The sequence below is a fragment of the Perognathus longimembris genome, chromosome 1 (genome assembly GCF_023159225.1).
Source record: "Perognathus longimembris pacificus isolate PPM17 chromosome 1, ASM2315922v1, whole genome shotgun sequence".
NCBI classification, from domain to species: domain Eukaryota; kingdom Metazoa; phylum Chordata; class Mammalia; order Rodentia; family Heteromyidae; genus Perognathus; species Perognathus longimembris.
Window position 1 is genome coordinate 55,666,882 of NC_063161.1, and position 18,272 is coordinate 55,685,153.

General features: G+C 43.8%; 1 protein-coding gene across 1 annotated transcript; it reads right to left on the reverse strand.

The window, feature by feature from the left end:
* Positions 1 to 1,573: 1,573 nt before the first annotated feature.
* Positions 1,574 to 2,191, reverse strand: Ccdc184 (coiled-coil domain containing 184). The gene has a single exon (XM_048350805.1). The coding sequence runs from the start codon at positions 2,162 to 2,164 to the stop codon at positions 1,574 to 1,576; it is 591 nt and encodes a 196-aa protein (XP_048206762.1). The 5' UTR covers positions 2,165 to 2,191.
* Between the last annotated feature and the right edge of the window lie 16,081 nt (positions 2,192 to 18,272).

Consider the following 18,272-nt stretch of genomic DNA (forward strand, 5'->3'; position numbering starts at 1 on the left):
TCTTAATACATACCCCCTCCCCTTTGTCAACCCAGTTTGAGATCAGATTTAGGGCAGAAGAAGCAAGTAGAGTTGGCAAAGCCTACTCCAACCAGAATAGGGACAGTCAACTCTTTGAAACTGGAGGCAAGGAGAGAGGAGGGAAGGCATGGCCCTTCATCACGCACTCAGCCTGGTCCATGCAGTGAGCCCAGACGACCCACCCTGACATCCCCTTAGCACCAGTCAGCAAGGAGGGGAGATGACGCCTTTTTATTAAAGTTCACACCAAGGAAAGCATTGAGAAGGAATACACCAAGGAGAGGGAAGGGCACACAAAGTCACCACTTCAGAAGATAGGAGGGAGGCACGTCAGCTAAGGAAACTCAGGACAGCAGCATGCTCCATGCCCTGATTGGGGAGGGGAACACAAAGGGATAGAGAAAGGGAAAATGCTATGATTCCCTTGGGGCTCACAGAAGGGTCTCAAGCCCCTTGAACCTCACACCAGAGCCACCAGCCCTGCCCCTCAGGGCTCACACACTACTGCACAAGTACACACATAGAACACACACAAGACATTATGGAGGCAACACCAAGAGGCAGCGAGCCAGGACATATTTGACAGAAAGGAAAGGAACTGAAGTTAAGCAGGTGTAGCCAGAAGGGACCGTTTTTTGGCTGTAGCCCCCCGCACCCCCCCAGCACCGTTCCCTCAAATGTCCCCTAAATCTGGGCGGTTGGTGAGTGTACACCCCCCCCCCCAGTCTCTTTCCTGTATCCTGTGAACTGGGGCTCTTTGTTCTCTAAGCCCCAGCCAGTAGAAAAGCAATCCCAGATGAAGTCAGTGACAGTGACAAGGAGGATGGGCTCTGCATGCAAAAATCCTAGAGGATGAGCTATTATGTCTTCATGCACATTCAAAGCCAGCTCCTCCCAACCCAGGGGCCCGCGGAACCCCATGCGCTCAGATTCCTAGGGCTGCCACTTCCCTCCTCAAGCTTCCTTTACCAATCAGCAAGCCGCAGCGATCCAGGAAGGGTGGGGGTGCGGGGAGCGGCTTCTGCAGACTACTGAATAGCTTGGATTTCAGTAAAAGGGTTCGTTTCCTGTTGCCAGAAGACCCCCCACCCCCGGATTCCTTTATTTTCTAGGTACATCGTTATGAAGTCATTTGCCCCATAGTCCTAGATAAGTCCTTTTCAGAGTAGAAAAAAAAAAAAAGCTGAATTTTATTTACATAATTCAGGGGTTCTCCGGTTGCCTGGGGAAGGGGAAAGGGCAGGATAGGGTTTTGTTCAGGAGTCCAGAGGTGCGTACATTCTTTCCCGGAATCTCACCTTTTCTGCAGTTGGTTATGACGCTAGATTGGGCAAAAAATAGAATTCTTGAGGCTCCCAAAGTCCTTCTTCTACAAATCCTTCCCCGAGGGAGTCTTTCTCCACACCTGCCTCGGAGGAGCCGCTGTTAGGACGGGAGCAGGCTACACACCTCACGGTTCAGTCCCCTGGCAGCGGTCAATACTCAGAAACCCCGAAGCCAGCCGTGGAAGTTAGTGGTTCCCTCCACCCACCCACCCACCCAGCAGTCCCCTTCACAGAGATGCCTCACCCTCCAGCTGCAGCAGGGTAATGTCAGGCAGATCGAGGGGCTCCACAAGTGGCCCGTCCCCCCCAAGGAGATCAGCACAGGGGCTCTCCGAGCGCTCACAGTGACTCGTGGGTGTGGCGAGGCTGGGCATCTCTTTCTCCTCCAAGTCATCTTCGTCCTCCTCGTCCTCCGGATCGTGATCCAGCAAGCTGTTGTCCCCTACCCCCGGTGAAGGGATCTCCGGTTCTTGGGGGGCATCGGGGAAGCTCCCTTTGCCACCGGCCACGCCCAAGGCGCCCTGGCGGGGCGCGGTGGTCATAATTTGGCACATGGAGACGATGGCCCGTTGGTTGGCGCACACGTCGTCCGACAGCACCTGGATGTGCGAGGCCTGCTCGTCCAGGGCCCCTCGCATGGCCCTCACGTCCTCAAACAGGGCCTGCAGCTGGGCCTTCAGGTGCTCCATCAGCTCCTTCATGCCGCCGTTGTACTCCCCGGAGATCACGTCCCCCACGGCCGGCACGGTGGATACCTCCAGGGGCGCAGGCATGTCGCCGCCGTCCTTGGTCATCATCTCCAGCAGACCGTCCTCCATTGAGCGACACAAGCGGGTGGCGGCGGCCCTGGGTTGCGTCCAGCCCGGCCTCCGGGGGTCGAGGGGCGGCGTGGAGGAGGGGATGTGGAGGAACAGAGGTCCCTGGAAAGGTGGGGATGACCCAAGGGGGGCTCAGAGGCTCCCCAGAGGGGCAGGGGGCTCTGACAGGATCCAGGGAGACCCAGAAGCGTCAGTAGGACGAAGCCCAAAGAGGGTCCCAGGGCCAGCGGTTTTGGGCGGGGGGTTCTCCCTCCTAGGGGTGCAAAAGCACCCTCTCCTCTCCTTCTGGGCTGCACCCGTGTGTCTGCCGGGCTGCTTTCCCTGCACGGCGAGCAGAGCGCGCCCGCAGGTTCCCCGAGTCCCCGAGGCTCCCGCAGAGGAGCTCCGGGTCGGAGGCTGAGCCCCGCAGCGCGTCCTCGGACTCGGGACTCCCCCAGGCCATTAACCGGCAGCGCCCCGCCAAGTGTGGCTGGAGCGGCGGCGGTAGGGGCGGGTCTCCCCCAGCGGCGCCGCGGATGCTCCTCTGTTTCCAAGGCGACGCACGGCACGTAAATGACGTGTGTTTCCATGGTAACCAGGAAGTCGAGAAGAAGTAGGGGGAAGAACGAGGAGGATGGTCCAGAAGCTGCAGTAAGGGGTTCTGGTGTCTGGGCCAGCAAACGGGGCGGGGCCGGGACGCTGCAGTGGCCTCAGCCCTGACTGGGAAGGACGGTCGGCTGTTTAAACAGAAGAAAAAGCATGAGAACGCAGTTCGATGTACCGATTTCCCCAAGCCTAAGAGACGGACCGACCCTCCACCCCAACTCACAGCCCAGGTATCAGATAACGAGCCCAGCTGCCTTGGGAGGATTTTCACCAACTGCCGCCCCCCTCCATCCTTTCTCAGAAGGTAGTGCAGTGCCAGGTGGTTCCCTTGTCCTCCATCGGCTGGCTTGTAAGTAAGCAGAAGAAGGTATAAGCCAATGCTAGCAGTCCTCAACTTGACCTGGGGTTAGATAACACCCTGAATCCGGATCAAGATCAGGCCCGACTAGGCCTGTTGGTGCCCAAGTAGGGAGTGGAGGGATACTACAAAGGGTCAGCCCTATCACAGGCTTCTGCAGTAAATCATCTTTTTTTTTTTTTTTTTTTTTTTTTGCCAGTCCCGGGGCTTGGACTGAGGGCCTGAGCACTGTCCCTGGCTTCTTTTTGCTCAAGGCTAGCACTCTGCCACTTGAGCCACTGCACCACTTCTGGCCGTTTTCTGTACATGTGGTGCTGGGGACTTGAACACAGGGCTTCATGTATAAGAGGCAAGCACTCTTGCCACTAGGCCATATCTCCAGCCCCCCTAAATCATCCTTCTTGCTACAAGGAAAGAAAGTGTAAGAGAGACACAGAGAGAGAGAGAGCACACGACAGAGACAGAGAGACAGACAGGAGCTGGGAAAAAATGGGATTCTCTTTCTTGTGAGACCCAGCTGCTAATACGGTGAGGTCACTGAGTTTGTTCAGGATGATGAAATTAAGTACCTAAGTTTTGAGAATGAATTTTCCAAAAGGAGGAAAGATTGTGTGTGTGTGTGTGTGTGTGTGTGTGTGTGTGTGTGTGTGTGCCTCACTTGCACCCTCCATCGTGGAATTCCCAGCACTCCAAATAGTGGCTAGGGCACAGTCGATACTTAATGTATTTTTGGAATGAAGACTTCAACAACAATAACAACAAAACATTTCCATTTCCTCAGCCAGGATGCTGTCATGAGTAGTGGATTTTGGAATGCTTGAATTCAATTGCATTTTTACTACTTATTGGTTCAGAGTCTGTATGTGAGGACTATTCCCACACATTGACTGGTGTCACCTTTGTGACACCCTTTTCCTATTTTAAAAAGAGAACAGGAGAGGAGAAGAAAATGGGACATATTTACAGATAGCACAGATTGGGAAGCAGTCTTGCTATAGGCAGTAGCATACTAATTTAGTAGTCACCCTAGCAAATCAGAGAAGCCAAGTCTTCAGAAGCCAAAACAGGTGAAGTTCACAGGAACAAATAAATGTGGAAATGAGAAGTGAATGATTACTTAAAGATAGGAAAGAACAAAGTATGAGTATTTTCGAACACTGATGGTTCAGTGATAGCAAATGTGTTTTCTTTGGGCTTTCCTTCTTGTGTGCTCTCCTAATGAAGAGTAGATGTGGTCAGGGAAAGTCTTATGGCACTAAAGAAGTGTTCCGCCTTTTTAACGCTTCTTAAAAGCAAGCTGGAAATGTCCTAAACATTGTACTGCCAAAGGTTTAAATAACCCAAGGTACTGCTGCTATAAAAAATATCTATTATACAGTACTTAGAAATTTGATTTCCCCAAACAAATATGTAAGAGAAACCCTATAGTACTGTATAGTCTAAAATGATTCATCTGTATGTTTGTTCATTCTTCTACAAATGTGTCATGCTATTATCTTCAGTATCACACCCATCTTTGCCATATGCCCAACACATAGTTAACAAACTTATATTGTTCCTAAAGCACTGACTCAGAAGTATATGGAAATGCTTTTCTTTGGTATTTCTAAGCAGAGCCACAAAAGACTGCTTTTTACAAAAAGACTGGATGAATAAAACACTCTAAGAAAGCTAGAAACAAGCAGGATGAGCTTATTCAGCATACGTTTCTAATCATACTACAACAAATATATTCTCCGCATTTATAGGGTCAACACTGTTGTTCCTCCCTCCCCAAGAAACCCCTACTATGGCCTACAAAGACTTGTTTAGTCTTTATCTTTCTGCATGGGTTTCTTATTTCCCATTTCTTGACCAACAGTTCATGTGGAAGACTTTTATCTTGCCCATTTTTCAGCCTTTAGAGAGGTCCTTACCTTCTACTGACAACGAATGATCTTGTTTCCAGGGTAAGGCCTCCCTTCCTGGCCATCCCATAAGGTTACATGAAACACAGCACCTCACACAGCAGGAGTTGGGTTATGCCATCATACAAGGCCCTTTGCTACTATTGTTGAGGATACCATTGTATGTCAAGGCTTTCAGCATCAGATTACATCATGCATGTGGCCATGCAGTCCCACAGAGTGTACAGGGGATCTGAGCCAAGAGGGAGGGGAAATTATTGGAGAAGCACTGAAGACCATGGGAAAAAGGTGCAGAGATCCAGGAGTGTGGCTGATCCCATCCAGTTCCAGGTCAGACATTTAAGAGGGTAGGTGGGAACTGGGGGAATAACCCAGCAACAGAACTTGAAAACATTTAGGGAGGAGACATTAGTGTGTATCTGATGTAGAATGATCCATTTCAAAAATTTGGTGTGAAAATTAGATAAGGGAAAATAAGACAGATTTCTAGTCTGGGGCAAATAAGATGGACGCAGAGAACAAACAGAGCCCTCCACAGCAGGCTGGGTTTCAGGGTTGAGTCCTCAGAATGTCAAGGCTTTGTTGGGTGATCCATTAGCCAGTAAAAGGAGGCTGAGAGTTAGAGAAAAAGACAAAGAAAAAGCCAAAAAAAAAAAAAAAAAAAAGACCACAACCCTATACCCTCTTCTACTTCCTGCTTTTCCTCTGAGGATCGTCTAGATGAGTTTGTTCCTTCATCTTGCTCTCTCTCATTAGCCCACTGGGAGAAGATAGCCCTTACCACAAGGATACAGTCTCCCTCAATATAGCTAGTCCCAAGTAGCATGTGCCCACTAAAATTGTGATTCTGAAGAGAGCATTTTCCTCTGCTTGGTATCTAGTTGTTTACAGCCTCTGTGTTAGATAGCAGGTGTAATTTTTCGACAGTCTAATGAAGATGTTTATTTGTGTGTAGAGCAATCAGCTAAATCAAGTTACAGTTGACTAGAGCACCTTAGTCCAAGATCCCAGAAAATATCTCCAAATATAAGCTATGAAGATGTGCTGTCTTGTGGCCCATCTCAGTGTGGTAGCACATTCAAAAGAAACACTCAGTAGCCAAAAGGAATCAAACAGAAGTTTTGTGCATATGTGGAAATGGAACCAGGCAACTTGAGGGGTGTGTGGGGTTGAAAGAGAAGCAGGAGAATGATGAAAAGGTGATCAAGATACATTGTACTCATAAACAGGTGTGTGGAACTGAAACTCCTTTGAACAATAAATAAATGAATAAGAGAAGCTGCAAATTGGAAATAAAGACTTAGAATAAGAAAGAAGGTACAATAGAAAAGAGGAGGGAAGAAAAAAGGAAAAAAGAAGAAGGAAATAGAGGAAGGAAGGGCAATTTTACTTGAGTACTAGTGGCTCACTACTGTAATCCTAGCTACTCAAGAGGCTGAAATGTGAGGTTTGAAGCCAGCTTGAGAAGACAAATCCAAGAAACTCTTATATCTCAAATTAGCCAGCAAAAGATCAGAAGTTGAGGTATGGCTCAAGTGATGGAGCACCAGCCTTGAGCTTTGAGTTCAAGACCCAATACTAGCAAACACACACACACACACACACACACACACACACACACACACACACACACTTCTCTTCCCTTGGTGTTCTTGAACTGGTAAATCAGGGTAGTGTTAGCTCAGAACACTTTTTTTTTTTTTTTGAGTCAAGGTCTCACTATGAAGCTCAGGCTGGCCTTGAACTCTTGGTTTCCCTGCCTCATTTATTACCCAGGCTGATTTTGAACCTCAGTCCTCAAGTCTCAGGCTCCTAAGTAGCTACAATTATAGTGTGAGCCTAGCACAGAGTTCTTTTGACTATAATGAAACTGAGGCCTTTGTGTTCCTTAGTTAAGCCCTTTCCGTTTTTTGTTTTTTTTTTCTAAAAGCAAACCAAACAAAAACTCTCCATAATAACAAAATATAGGAAAGAATATACAGAGACCAATCTTTCCAGGAGAGTAAGGACAAATCAAACCAAACACCAAACATGGATCAAAGAAACACTGTTCTGGGAATTGAGGTTAGTCTATGAATAGCCTACGTGGGACAATCTCAGTAAAGCCCTGTTTATCCACCACAATGTGGTTCAGGTCTCCAAAAAGCAGAGGGAAACTTGGTATGAGGTCTACTGGTGTGATTACCTAGACTGAGTTAAAAGGGACTAGATTTTCCTCAGAGGCTCATCCTGAGTATTCGTATGGCTCATCCATCGCCATTATCACAACCTGCCTCCAGTTGTTTCTTATATTATTAAAAATCAATTTCCTCTTACCAAATGGCATTAGTGGCTAATGCCATTCAGCAGAAAAATTACTATCTGCTAAGATGTCCCAATGTGACAGGCAATAATCTACCCACCATTTCATATAATTCATACTGATGTTTAAATTGCAATAAGGTCTGGGGGACATAAGGTCTCTCTCCTTCATGCTTGGGGCTTTTATTAGTGTTTTGAGAAACACTCTCTTAGTAGAAAAGAATAATTATGAATAAAGGTGCTGAGAAAGGAGATGGGGCCCAGACATAATGTTATTGGAAGCCTGAGGTTGTAATTCAGGACCTAAACTCTAAGGAAGGAAAGGAAGTAATGAACAGAGATGTGAGAGCAGAGCTACAGAGGACTTCCAGCTGATTTTTAACTTTGAAATGTAATAGTATTATTGTCACTTCCACGGTGAGAGCAAGATGCAGGATAGAAATGAGTGTTCGTGTCTCATTCCTTTAATCCTAGCTACTTAAGGAGGCCAAGATCTGAGAATCTGGATTCAGTGCCAACCAAGGCAGAAAAGCTCACCAGACTCTTATGTCCCATTAATCACCAAAACTATTCCCACTAATTATTGGAAATGGAGCTGTGGCTCAAATAGCCCAACATCAATCAGCCTTGAAGGAAAAAGCTGAAGGACAGCACCAAGGCCCTGAGGAAGTTCATGACATTCTTATCTCCAATTAGCCACCAAAAAGCGGGAAGTAGCTGTGTAGCACAAGTGGCAGAGCACTACCCTACTAGCCTTAAGCAAAAAAAAAAAAAAAAAAATCATGGACAGTGCCAAGGCCCTGAGTCAAGCCCCAGGACTGGCACACATACACACAAAAGAAGGAAGGAAGGGAGGGAGGGAGGGAGGGAGGGAGGGAGGGAGGGAGGGAGGGAGGGAGGGAGGGAGGGAGGGAGGGAGGAAGGAAGGAAGGAAGGAAGGAAGGAAGGAAGGAAGGAAGGAAGGAAGGAAGGAAGGAAAGAAGAAAGGAAAGAATCATTGTAAGCATCTCACTTCCTACTCTAATCCTCACTCCTTTGTTGTTGTTGTTCTGGGGCTTGAGCTCATGGCCTGGGCACTGTTCCTGAGACTCTTTGTGCTCAAGGCTAGCACTCTACCACTTGAGCCACAGTGCCACTTCTAGGTTGTTGTTTTTTTGGGGGTGGGGGTGGCTTTTCTACCCAGGCTGGCTTTAAACTGTAATTCTCAGATCTCAGCTTCCTGAGTAGATAGGATTACAGGTGCCTGGTAGTCCTCATTCTTATCCCAGTCAAACCTATGGCATGCTACCTTAATTTTATAATAATAGTAACCACCTTGCTTTTCTTTATAGTTTAGAGCACTTACACATTTCTAAGCAGTATGGTGTAGTTTTGGACTTAAATATCAGATCACAATAAGTTGTGTTTTTTTTTTTAAACTTTCATGAATGGACTTGCAATTTTTTCATCTTGTTTCTTTGGGGCATTATGTTTGCAAAAGCCATCACTGTCATTGGGGTGCCTGCGGTTTGCTCATTTTCATTGTTCTACTGTATTCTAGTGTCTGAGTATGCCACATTGGGTTTATCTGCATTCTACTGTTGCATGGACATTTCTGTTGGCAAGAATTACTGTTCTTTTCCAATTTAGGCTATCATTAGCAATGTTGCTTTGAATGTTCTAGTACCATTTTAACAATGAAATAGTATAATGAAATGTAAGAGTTCTTTGCAGTTTGTTTTCTTCTTAGACATATTCCTCTAAGGAAAGATAGTCTGTTGGAAGTTAGTAATTTTGGCTGATGCTTGTATCCCAGCTCCTCTGGAGGGAGGTATATAAATATTGATTGTGAGACCATTCATCTCAACAAATAAGCTGGTTATAGTGGTACATGGCTGTAACCCTTTGTGGGGGAGGAATTATAAGTAGGAGGTATAAGTAGGAGGGCAAAAATATGAAACCATATCCATAAAATTACTAAAGTAAAAAAGGGCTGGGGATGTGGCTCAAGTGGTAGAATACATGCCTAGCAAGCAGTGAGTTTTGAGTTCAAGTCTCAGTATTAACAAAAGGAAAAAAGCCATTTGAAATAAATGTTCTTGATTATATTTCAAGTTTCATATGTAATTATGTTTATTTATTTGATTTGTTTTCAATTTTAGAGATTTTTTTCTTTTCTTTTTTTGGTTAAATTTACCTTTTTTTTTTTTTGCCAGTCCTGGGGCTTGGCTCAGGGCCTGAGCACTGTCCCTGGCTTCTTTTTGCTCAAGGTTAGCACTCTGTCACTTGAGCCACAGCGCCACTTCTGGCCGTTTTTTGTATATGTGGTGCTGGGGAATTGAACCCACGGCCTCATGTATGGGAGGCAAGCACTCTTGCCACTAGGCTATATCCCCAGCCCAAATTTACCTTTTGAATATGGAAAACAATTACATGAGTTTAGAGTCAAAAGTGCATGAACAGATATACCCCACAGCCTCAGCTTCTTCAGGAGCTAGGATTGCAGATGTGAGCCCCTGGTTGTCCAGCTTTCCATATTATCTTCTAACTGGTTCTTCCTTGTATCTATGAAACCTTCTAACTTTTCCTTGTGGTTTTCAACTCCTCAATCATCTCTTTGTTTACAGTAGTTTTACACTGCTTGTTCCCTTTTCGTTCTCCTCTTTCCTTTTTCTTCGTTCTTTCCCCTTCTCCTTCTTATTGTTACTATTATTTTAGTAGTACTAGGGTTTGAACTTAGGACCTGACACTTCCAAGGCAGGTGGCTCTACCACTTGAGCCACACCCCTAGACCTTTTCTGCTTTAGTTTTTAGGTAGAGCTGCACTTTTCTTGCCCAAGCTGGCCTGGACTGTGATTCTCCTGCTAATACCTTCCACATGACTGGGATAACAGATGTACATCACCACATCCAACTTGCTTTATTGAGACCTTGATCCTCCTGACTTCTACCTCTCAAGCATCTAGGAATGCAAGCCATTGTGCCCGTATTTGCTACCCTGTTCTACATTGTGTCACCAATAATTCTCATGCACATAATTGTTTTCTCTTGTAAAAAGCCTTGGCAAATACCTTCAAAGCTATGTTAAGGTTTGTGGCGATGATGGCCATCTTTATCTCCTTTCAGACATTAGTAAGAATGCCTCCAGTGTTTTTTAAAATGAAAATAGTAAGCTGTTCATAAACAAGATGCATTATAATATAAAATATGCCTTCATTCCTCTTCTGAAATTTGTTTTAGTAGGAATACATCTTCAATTTTTCAAGGCTTTTCAGCATTTGTGGACATAATCACAGACTTTTCTTTTTAGTTATAGGAATTAATTCAATTGACAAATTTTCTAACATTGAATCACCTTTGCATTTACAAAACAACTTCCACTTGCTTTAACACATTGTTTGCTTGTTTGTTCTTGTGGTTCTGGGACATGAACTCAGGGCTTCAAGTTCTTGCTTAGCTTTTTCCCTCAAAGCTGGTATTCTACTACCTGAACTACACCTCTACTCCCTGCTTCTTGCTGATTAACTGGAGATAAGAGTCTTTCAGATTTGTCTGCTAGTACTGGCTTTGAACTGTGATCCTCAGATCTCACTATCCTGAGTAGCTAGGATTACAGGTGTGAGACACCAGTACCCAGCTATACTGTGCTCTTTGATTTCATTTTCTAATATTTTATTTAGTATTTTGCCCTAATATATACAAAGAAGTTTTGTCTGGCCAGGTGCCAGTGGCTCATAGCTATAATCCCAGCTATTCAGGAAGCTGAGATCTGAGAATCATGGTCAAAACCAGCCCTGGCAGGAAAGTCCATGAGACTCCGCAACTAACTACCAGAAAGCCAGAAGCAGAGCGATGGCTCAAGTGCTAGAACACTAGCCTTGAGCAAAAGAGCTCAGGAATAGTGCCCAGGTCCTGAGTTCAATCCCACAGCCAACAAAAAAAAAAAACCAACACACACACACACACACACACACACACACACACGTTTTCTCTGAACTCTTCAGGTTGTGGTAAGTGCATCTTTTCTGGGATTCTACTTCATATATAGCTACATTATGTTGAAATAGTCCATTAGTGGAACCATTATCTTCCACTAGCTATCCTTGAAGATAAGGATCCTGTATTGCCTTTACTTTTGTTTTCCAGTGTTTAGTCCCAAGCATAGTTAGTGATATATACTAGAATCCCCGATAAATAGTTGATGAACTGATCTTGATTCAGACTCCCCCGCCTACACATGTGTGTGTGAACAACACACACACACACACACACACACACACACACACACACACACACACTATCTCTCCAGGCCTTAAATTTGTAAATGGCTACTTAATTCATCCAGAAGTTGGCAGTAGAAATGTAATTGTCCTTTCTGACCACTGTGCACCTGATCTCCAGCTTGCAATCATCACCAAGTCCCACAAGTTCTGATGTGAAAATTGTCCAAACCCACCAACAGCGCTCTTTTTCTGTGGTTGCCATCCTAGTCTTAATCCCCATCATTTCTTCTTGGATCATGACTGTTGTTTTCCTAATGCTAATTCTTACCCTTCCCGCTCTGTACATATGGTCTTCTTTGAAAAGTCAAAATGATTCTTCAAAACCACAGGTGTGGGTTGGAGACATGTCTCAATGAAAGAAGCATCAGGTACACAGTTCGAGTCCCAGTCTCAGACAAAACAAACCCAAACCATGGGTGTGATTCTTCACTTAGATGAGAGCTGTCAGTACATACCCATTCTCATACAGTTCAGAATCCCCAGCATGTACCCCCAAACCCTCCCTCTCTTCCTAGCCTCCACTGGGCCTCTCAGTCTCCTTTCTGTTCTAACCTCTTTCTCATCTTTCAACCTCCTAAGCTCTTTTCCTCTCAGGATTTTCACAAACCCTGTTGCTTTCACTGGAAATCCAAATCCTACCCTCCCTCCAGGCCTTCAGTCTGGTTTTTCCCATCTTTCAAGTCCGTGTTCAAGAACGCTTTTCTTGATCTTTCAGCCTAAGTAAGGCCCTTTATTGAGTGAGTCACATTACACTATATACTTTCTATCTTAGGCTATTATGTATATTATAACAAAATGAACATACTGGGTGGCTTTAAAACAACAGAAAGTTCTCATAGTTCTGGAAGTTGGAAGTCCAAAATGAAGATGATGATCCAGTGTCTGGCAAGAGCCTACTTCCTAATAGATGATCACTTCCTACTATACATTACATGGAAGAAGAATCAATGGATCTCTCTGGGATCCCTTCCTTTTCTTTTTTTTAATTTTTAAAATTGTATTGTAAGGGTGATGTCAGAGTAATTACAGTTACCTAAGCAAGGTAATGAGTATTCTTATTGTCTAACATTGTTACCCGCTCCCTTGTTGGGATCTCCTTTCTCAAGGCCAAAATCCCATGCATGTCTTCCCAGAAGTCCCATCTCCTAAAATTTTAACATGTGAATTGGGAGAAGGATATAAACATTCAGCCCATTGTAATTTTCCTTTATAGGTGATTATCACTAGTGTGATTATTTAGATATTCAGGTGATTATTTTTCTAATATTCTATCTTCCTCATTGTAAATTATCATTTCCTTGGAGGCAGAGATCATGTGTTTTTTTCATTTATTATTATTTTTTCCTCAACTACAAAAGTTTGTACAGGGGGTTACAAATTTAAAATATCTGGAAGTAGAGGTGTGGCCAGTGTCCAGGACTAAATTCAATCCCCAGTACTGGAGCATGTACACATGCATGTGTACATGTGTGTGCATGTACACACACACACAAATTTACAACATCCATCTAAGTGTCCAGTGTGCTTCTTGATCAGTGTCATCCCTTCCATCATCCAGTCTGTTCCCTCCTCCACAGACTCATTTCACATATCCCACTTCCTTTATCACATATTTATATTGAGAATTCTATTTCCCTTTTCATTTATTCCCCCCCCCCCGACTGCCTTCCCTGCACAATCACATTTCAGCATCCTGATATTTATTTCGTTGACTGGTCTGTTAATTGCTTGAAAGGTTTGCTCCCTGGAGTTTCACTCCTGTGTATACTATACTTTACGCAGCTAAATCATGTACATAAGCATTTGCCTCTACATGTGTTTTATGGGTGGCTGTATTTGGGGGTCTAAGATTCTGTTACAAATCTCTACCAACATCATACTACATGGTAAAAACTATTTCCTCAGAAATCAGGACTGAGACAAGGGATCCTGTTTATCTTGTTCTCAGTTGGATCTTCAACATCAACAGCATAGTAACAGGACACCATAAGTACTGGATGCATGAATGGATGATCCAAAAAGTGGATGAAGGCCTGGGAATGTGGCTTAGTGATAGAGTACTTGGCTTGCATGCATGAAGCCCTGGGTTCAATTCCTCAGCACCACATAAATAGAAAAGGCCAGAAGTAGCACTGTGGCTTAAGTGGTAGAGTGCTAGCCTTGAGCAAAAAATAAGCCAGAGACAGTGTTCAGGCCCTGAGTCCAAGCCCCATGACTGGCCAGACAACAACAACAACAACAACAACAACAACAACAACAAACAAACAAGTAGTCAATGGACCAATGAATGAACAGTTAACTACTGAACTTCTGAATAAGCCAGAAGGAGCAAATGCTTTATTTCTCCTCTAGGAGGAGACATATACCTACTAAAAATAGTTCCTGCAGCAAGAGACATTACATTTTTTTAGATCAGCTCTGAGGGCCCTGAAATGGATTGAAACCTGATCGTTGCTTTGCTAGTACAGCTCTCCAGATGGGTCAGGACCAGCCGAGGCCATTATCATTTGTTAATCCTCTTCCTCGCCCAATATTTAAAACTCTCCTGCTAAAGTTTATCTACTTCAGTCAATGCCTACATTCTTGGAAAAATAGTATCATATCCACAATAGTTCCATATTACCAAGAAGATCATTATTTATAGTTGTGTGTGTGTGTATATATATGAGAGAGAGAGAGAGAGAGAGAGAGAGAGAGAGAGAGAGAGAGAGAGAGAGAGAGAGAGAGAGAGAGAGAGAGCCTGTATCAGTCCTGGGGCTTGAACTCAGGACCTGGATGTTGTCCCTAAACTTTAGTTTTTATTTATTTTTGCTGACCCTGGGACTTGAATTCAGGGCCTGGGCACTGTCCTTAAGCCTCATTGTGCTCAAATTTCTCTACCACATACATGAGCCACAGCACCACTTCCAGCTTTTTCTGAGTAGTTTATTGAAGATAAGAGTCTCATGGACTTTCCTGCTTGGGCTGCCTTGGAACCACAATCCCCAGATCTCAGCCTTCTGAGTAGCTAGGATTATGGTGGTGTGAGCCACTGGCACCTGGCTTGTCCCTAAGCTTTGTGTGTGTGTGTTTGTGTGTGTGTGTGTGTGTGTGTGTGTGTGTGTGTGCTCAAAACTAGCACTCTATCACTTGAGCCACAGCTCCACTTCTGGCATTCTTTCTTTTTTGGGGGGTGGGGGAGTTAATTAGAAATAAGAGTCTCACAGACTTTCCTGCCTGGGCTGTCTTAGAACCATAAGCCTTAGCTCTCAGCTTCCTGAGTACACGTGAGCAACTGGCACCTGGCCAATTATTTATAATTTTATTACATTTTATTTTTACCAAAATCTCTCAGGCAATCTTTCTCTCCATGAAGATCCAATTTTTAAAAATTATTCTGGTAGTGGAAAATATTGGGATTATGTAAGATCAAAAAATAAAATATTGATGAAAAGAGAGTTAAAAAAAAAAAAAACAACCCTAATTTGCAAATTACCCGGAGCTGTAAGGAAAGTTAAAAGGAATAAGAAAAAGAGTAACATTTGAATATTGAGAGCACTGCCTTGAGCAGGTTCTAAAAGAAGTCCTTGTTTGACCCGCATGGCATGCTGGGGAGGCGGCCCCTCGTGCACACTAATACTGGTCTGTTCTCGGCCAAGAAACTTTCTCCAGTACAGGCTGAAGCATATGAAGTCTTACGAGGTTAACATTCAATTTCCTTTGAAATTTCTTTCTTTCCTTCTCTTCTTTTTTCTTTTTCTTTTCTTCCTTTCTTCTTTCCTCCCTCCTCCTTCTCCCTTTCTCCCCCATCTCTCTTTTCTTTTTCTCTCTCCTGTCTCTCCTTCCTTCCTTCCTTCCTTCCTTCCTTCCTTCCTTCCTTCCTTCCTTCTTTCCCTCCCTCCCTTCTTCCCTCCCTTCCTTCCTTCCTTCTTTCCTTCCTACCTTCCATTCTTTCTATTTTTTTGGTGCTGGTACTGGGTTTCAAACTCAGGGGGCCCTAGGTGCTCTACTGTACAGCTTCACTCACAGTTTTTGTTTTTGTTTTTTCTGTTGTTTTTGTTGGTCATGGGGCTCCAACTCAGGGCCTGGGCGCTGTGCCTAGTGCTCTACCACTTTGAGCCACAGCACCATTTCCAGTTTTCTGGTGGTTAATTGGACTTTCCTGCCCAAGCTGACTTTGAACCTTGATCCTCAGGTCTCAGCCTCCTGAGCAGCTAGGATTACAGGAGTGAGCCATCAGTGCTCAGCTCACTTCCAGCTTTTTGCTAGTTAACTGAAGATAAGAGTGTCACAGACTTTCCTGCTGACTATGATCCTGTGATCCTCAGATCTCAGCTTCCTGAGTAGCTAGGGCTATAGGGATAAACCACTAGTCTCTGACTAGCTGAACTTTCTTGTTCTTTTCTTAATTCTAGTTCCCATGGTTTCTATTTTTCCATGAGCTCACTTATCAGCCCAAGAAAGAGATCAGAACTTAGAGACCTTTCACTATTCCTGTCTTTGAGAGATTCATTTGCTATAGTTCCATTCAGTTTGCATTCAATAAATATCAAACCTCTGTTTAGGATTCATAGGGTCAGAGGAAATCTAAATCTCGGCTCTGATCGTGGATACTATATAACTAGGAGGAAAAGACATTTAGCAATCACTCTGGACAAATACCAAGTAATAAAAAGACGGTATGGCTTATAGCCAATGTTAATGTAGCTTACAAAAACCACTTTTCACTTGAGCTAAAAAGAAGCCAGGGACAGTGCTCAGGCCCTGAGTCCAAGCCCCAGGACTGGCAAAAAAAAAAAAAAAAAAAAAAAAAAAAAAAAAAAAAAACCCCAAAACAAAACACCACTTTTCACAAAAGTGGTCTATGTTTTGTGAAATTAATCCTTGGAGTAGGTCATGTTTTTGCATGCTTGCATTTCATTGTACAATCTGGTAAACTAAGACTTGGGTAATGTAGCTTGCTTTGAAGCTAGCACTACCATTGATATGGAGCCCTACAGTGTTAGCATGCTATTATATTATTTCTAAGTAGAAAGAATGTGTTGTGAGTGATAATCTTAAAAATAAAAGAAACTCAAAGTAAAAAAAAATACACTATTAGGGAGGGAAAGCTATTTTTTCCCAACTAGTCAACAAGTCATATTTAGATTTTTTTTCATCCTACCATACTATTTTTGACTGATGTCTTCCCTCTTTTAAGCTTAGGGTGTCTCAGATTTCCCTTTGGTTCTTTTTCTGTGGTGACGGAAGCATTTATTTAGGAAGAAACTCTTCTTCATGCCAAGGTCACCTTTCTCTAGGAAGGAGATCAGAGATACTTCACCAAAATTAGACAGATAGTTCCAGGACAAGATGCTTTGTGATAGAAAAGTGTTTGATGAGTTAGGCCAAAGGCCAAAAACAGGCCACATGAAAGGCTTCATGTGACCACGGAGAAAGAATTCCTCCCTTCTGGCACAGTGTCACTCTGGAAGATCCACAGGGAGTCAGAAAATTATTTGAAGATAGCAGAAAAAAAGGAGGTTTCTACTCCTTTCATATAAGGCCCAAAGGGCAAGATATCAGATCTGTGATCTCGACCAACCAAGTGTAGATTCTAATCCATGTTGAGCAGTGGCTGCAGGAATCGTGAACAACCACAACATCACTATCAAATTTCCAGCTCAAGTTCATGCCAAGCTCTGAAAATAGGCACACTAGTTTTCCTGCCAGTCAACACCATCTAATGAACACTTCTTGAGTGTAGAACTGAAATTAGCAGAGAAGAAAGATTTATAGGAGACACAGCATGAAGAAAAAAAAGAGAAAAAGCAAAAATCTCATGGCATTAATTGTAACCAAAATATGAAGAAAAGAAACAGCCAACTAACATACATACTATAGTTGGAACCCAGTTATGGAATGCAGTATTCATGGGATGTGATCAAAATACAATTTTATTTTTTGGCTTTTATTATCTTTAATTTTTTTAATTGAGAAGAGAGCAGTCACCTTACTTTTGCCCCTGAATGGAAAATAAGAAAGAATTCTGGTTTTTGGTTCACTCTTTGATCACTGACAAACTTTTAAGTAATAATGACTTTAAATCTTAAAAAAAAAAAAAAAAAAAAAAAAAGGCAGTCTAAGCCAGGCCCACACTGGTAATCCTACCTCCTGAGATCTGAGGATCTCGGTTCAAAGCCAGCCCTGCAGGAAAGTCCATGAGACTTATCTCCAATTATCCACCAGAAAACTGGAAGTCGTTCTGTGGCTCAAAATGCTGGAATGGTAGCCTTGAGCAAAAAGAGCTCAAGGACAGTGCCCAAGCCCTGAGTTCAAGCCCCACTACAAACCAGAAAAGAAAAGAAAGAAAAGGCAGTCTAGATTTTGTAGCTTTGTTTCCCATCCAGAATGGTAATCAAATACTTCAGTCTTCATTAAAAAGTGCTGCTCTCTCCTCTCCTGCTCTCTCCTCTCTTCCTTCCCCACGCCAATGGCTGGCTGCCTGCCCTTAGCTTTCTCCTCTGCTTACCTCCTCCCCCACTAGCCAGCCATCATTCAGTCTGCTTATGTAAAATTGGGAGGAAGCAGGACAGCTGAGAGAACAGGGTAATTCCTTGGAAGACTGGCTCTGAATTTGCCAAATGGTCAAGGGTGACTCTTTTTCTTTTTCCCTAAAAGAGGGCTTTAAAAATTTTGTTGGAGATTCCATTATCAAAGATTTCTTTTGTGAGTAG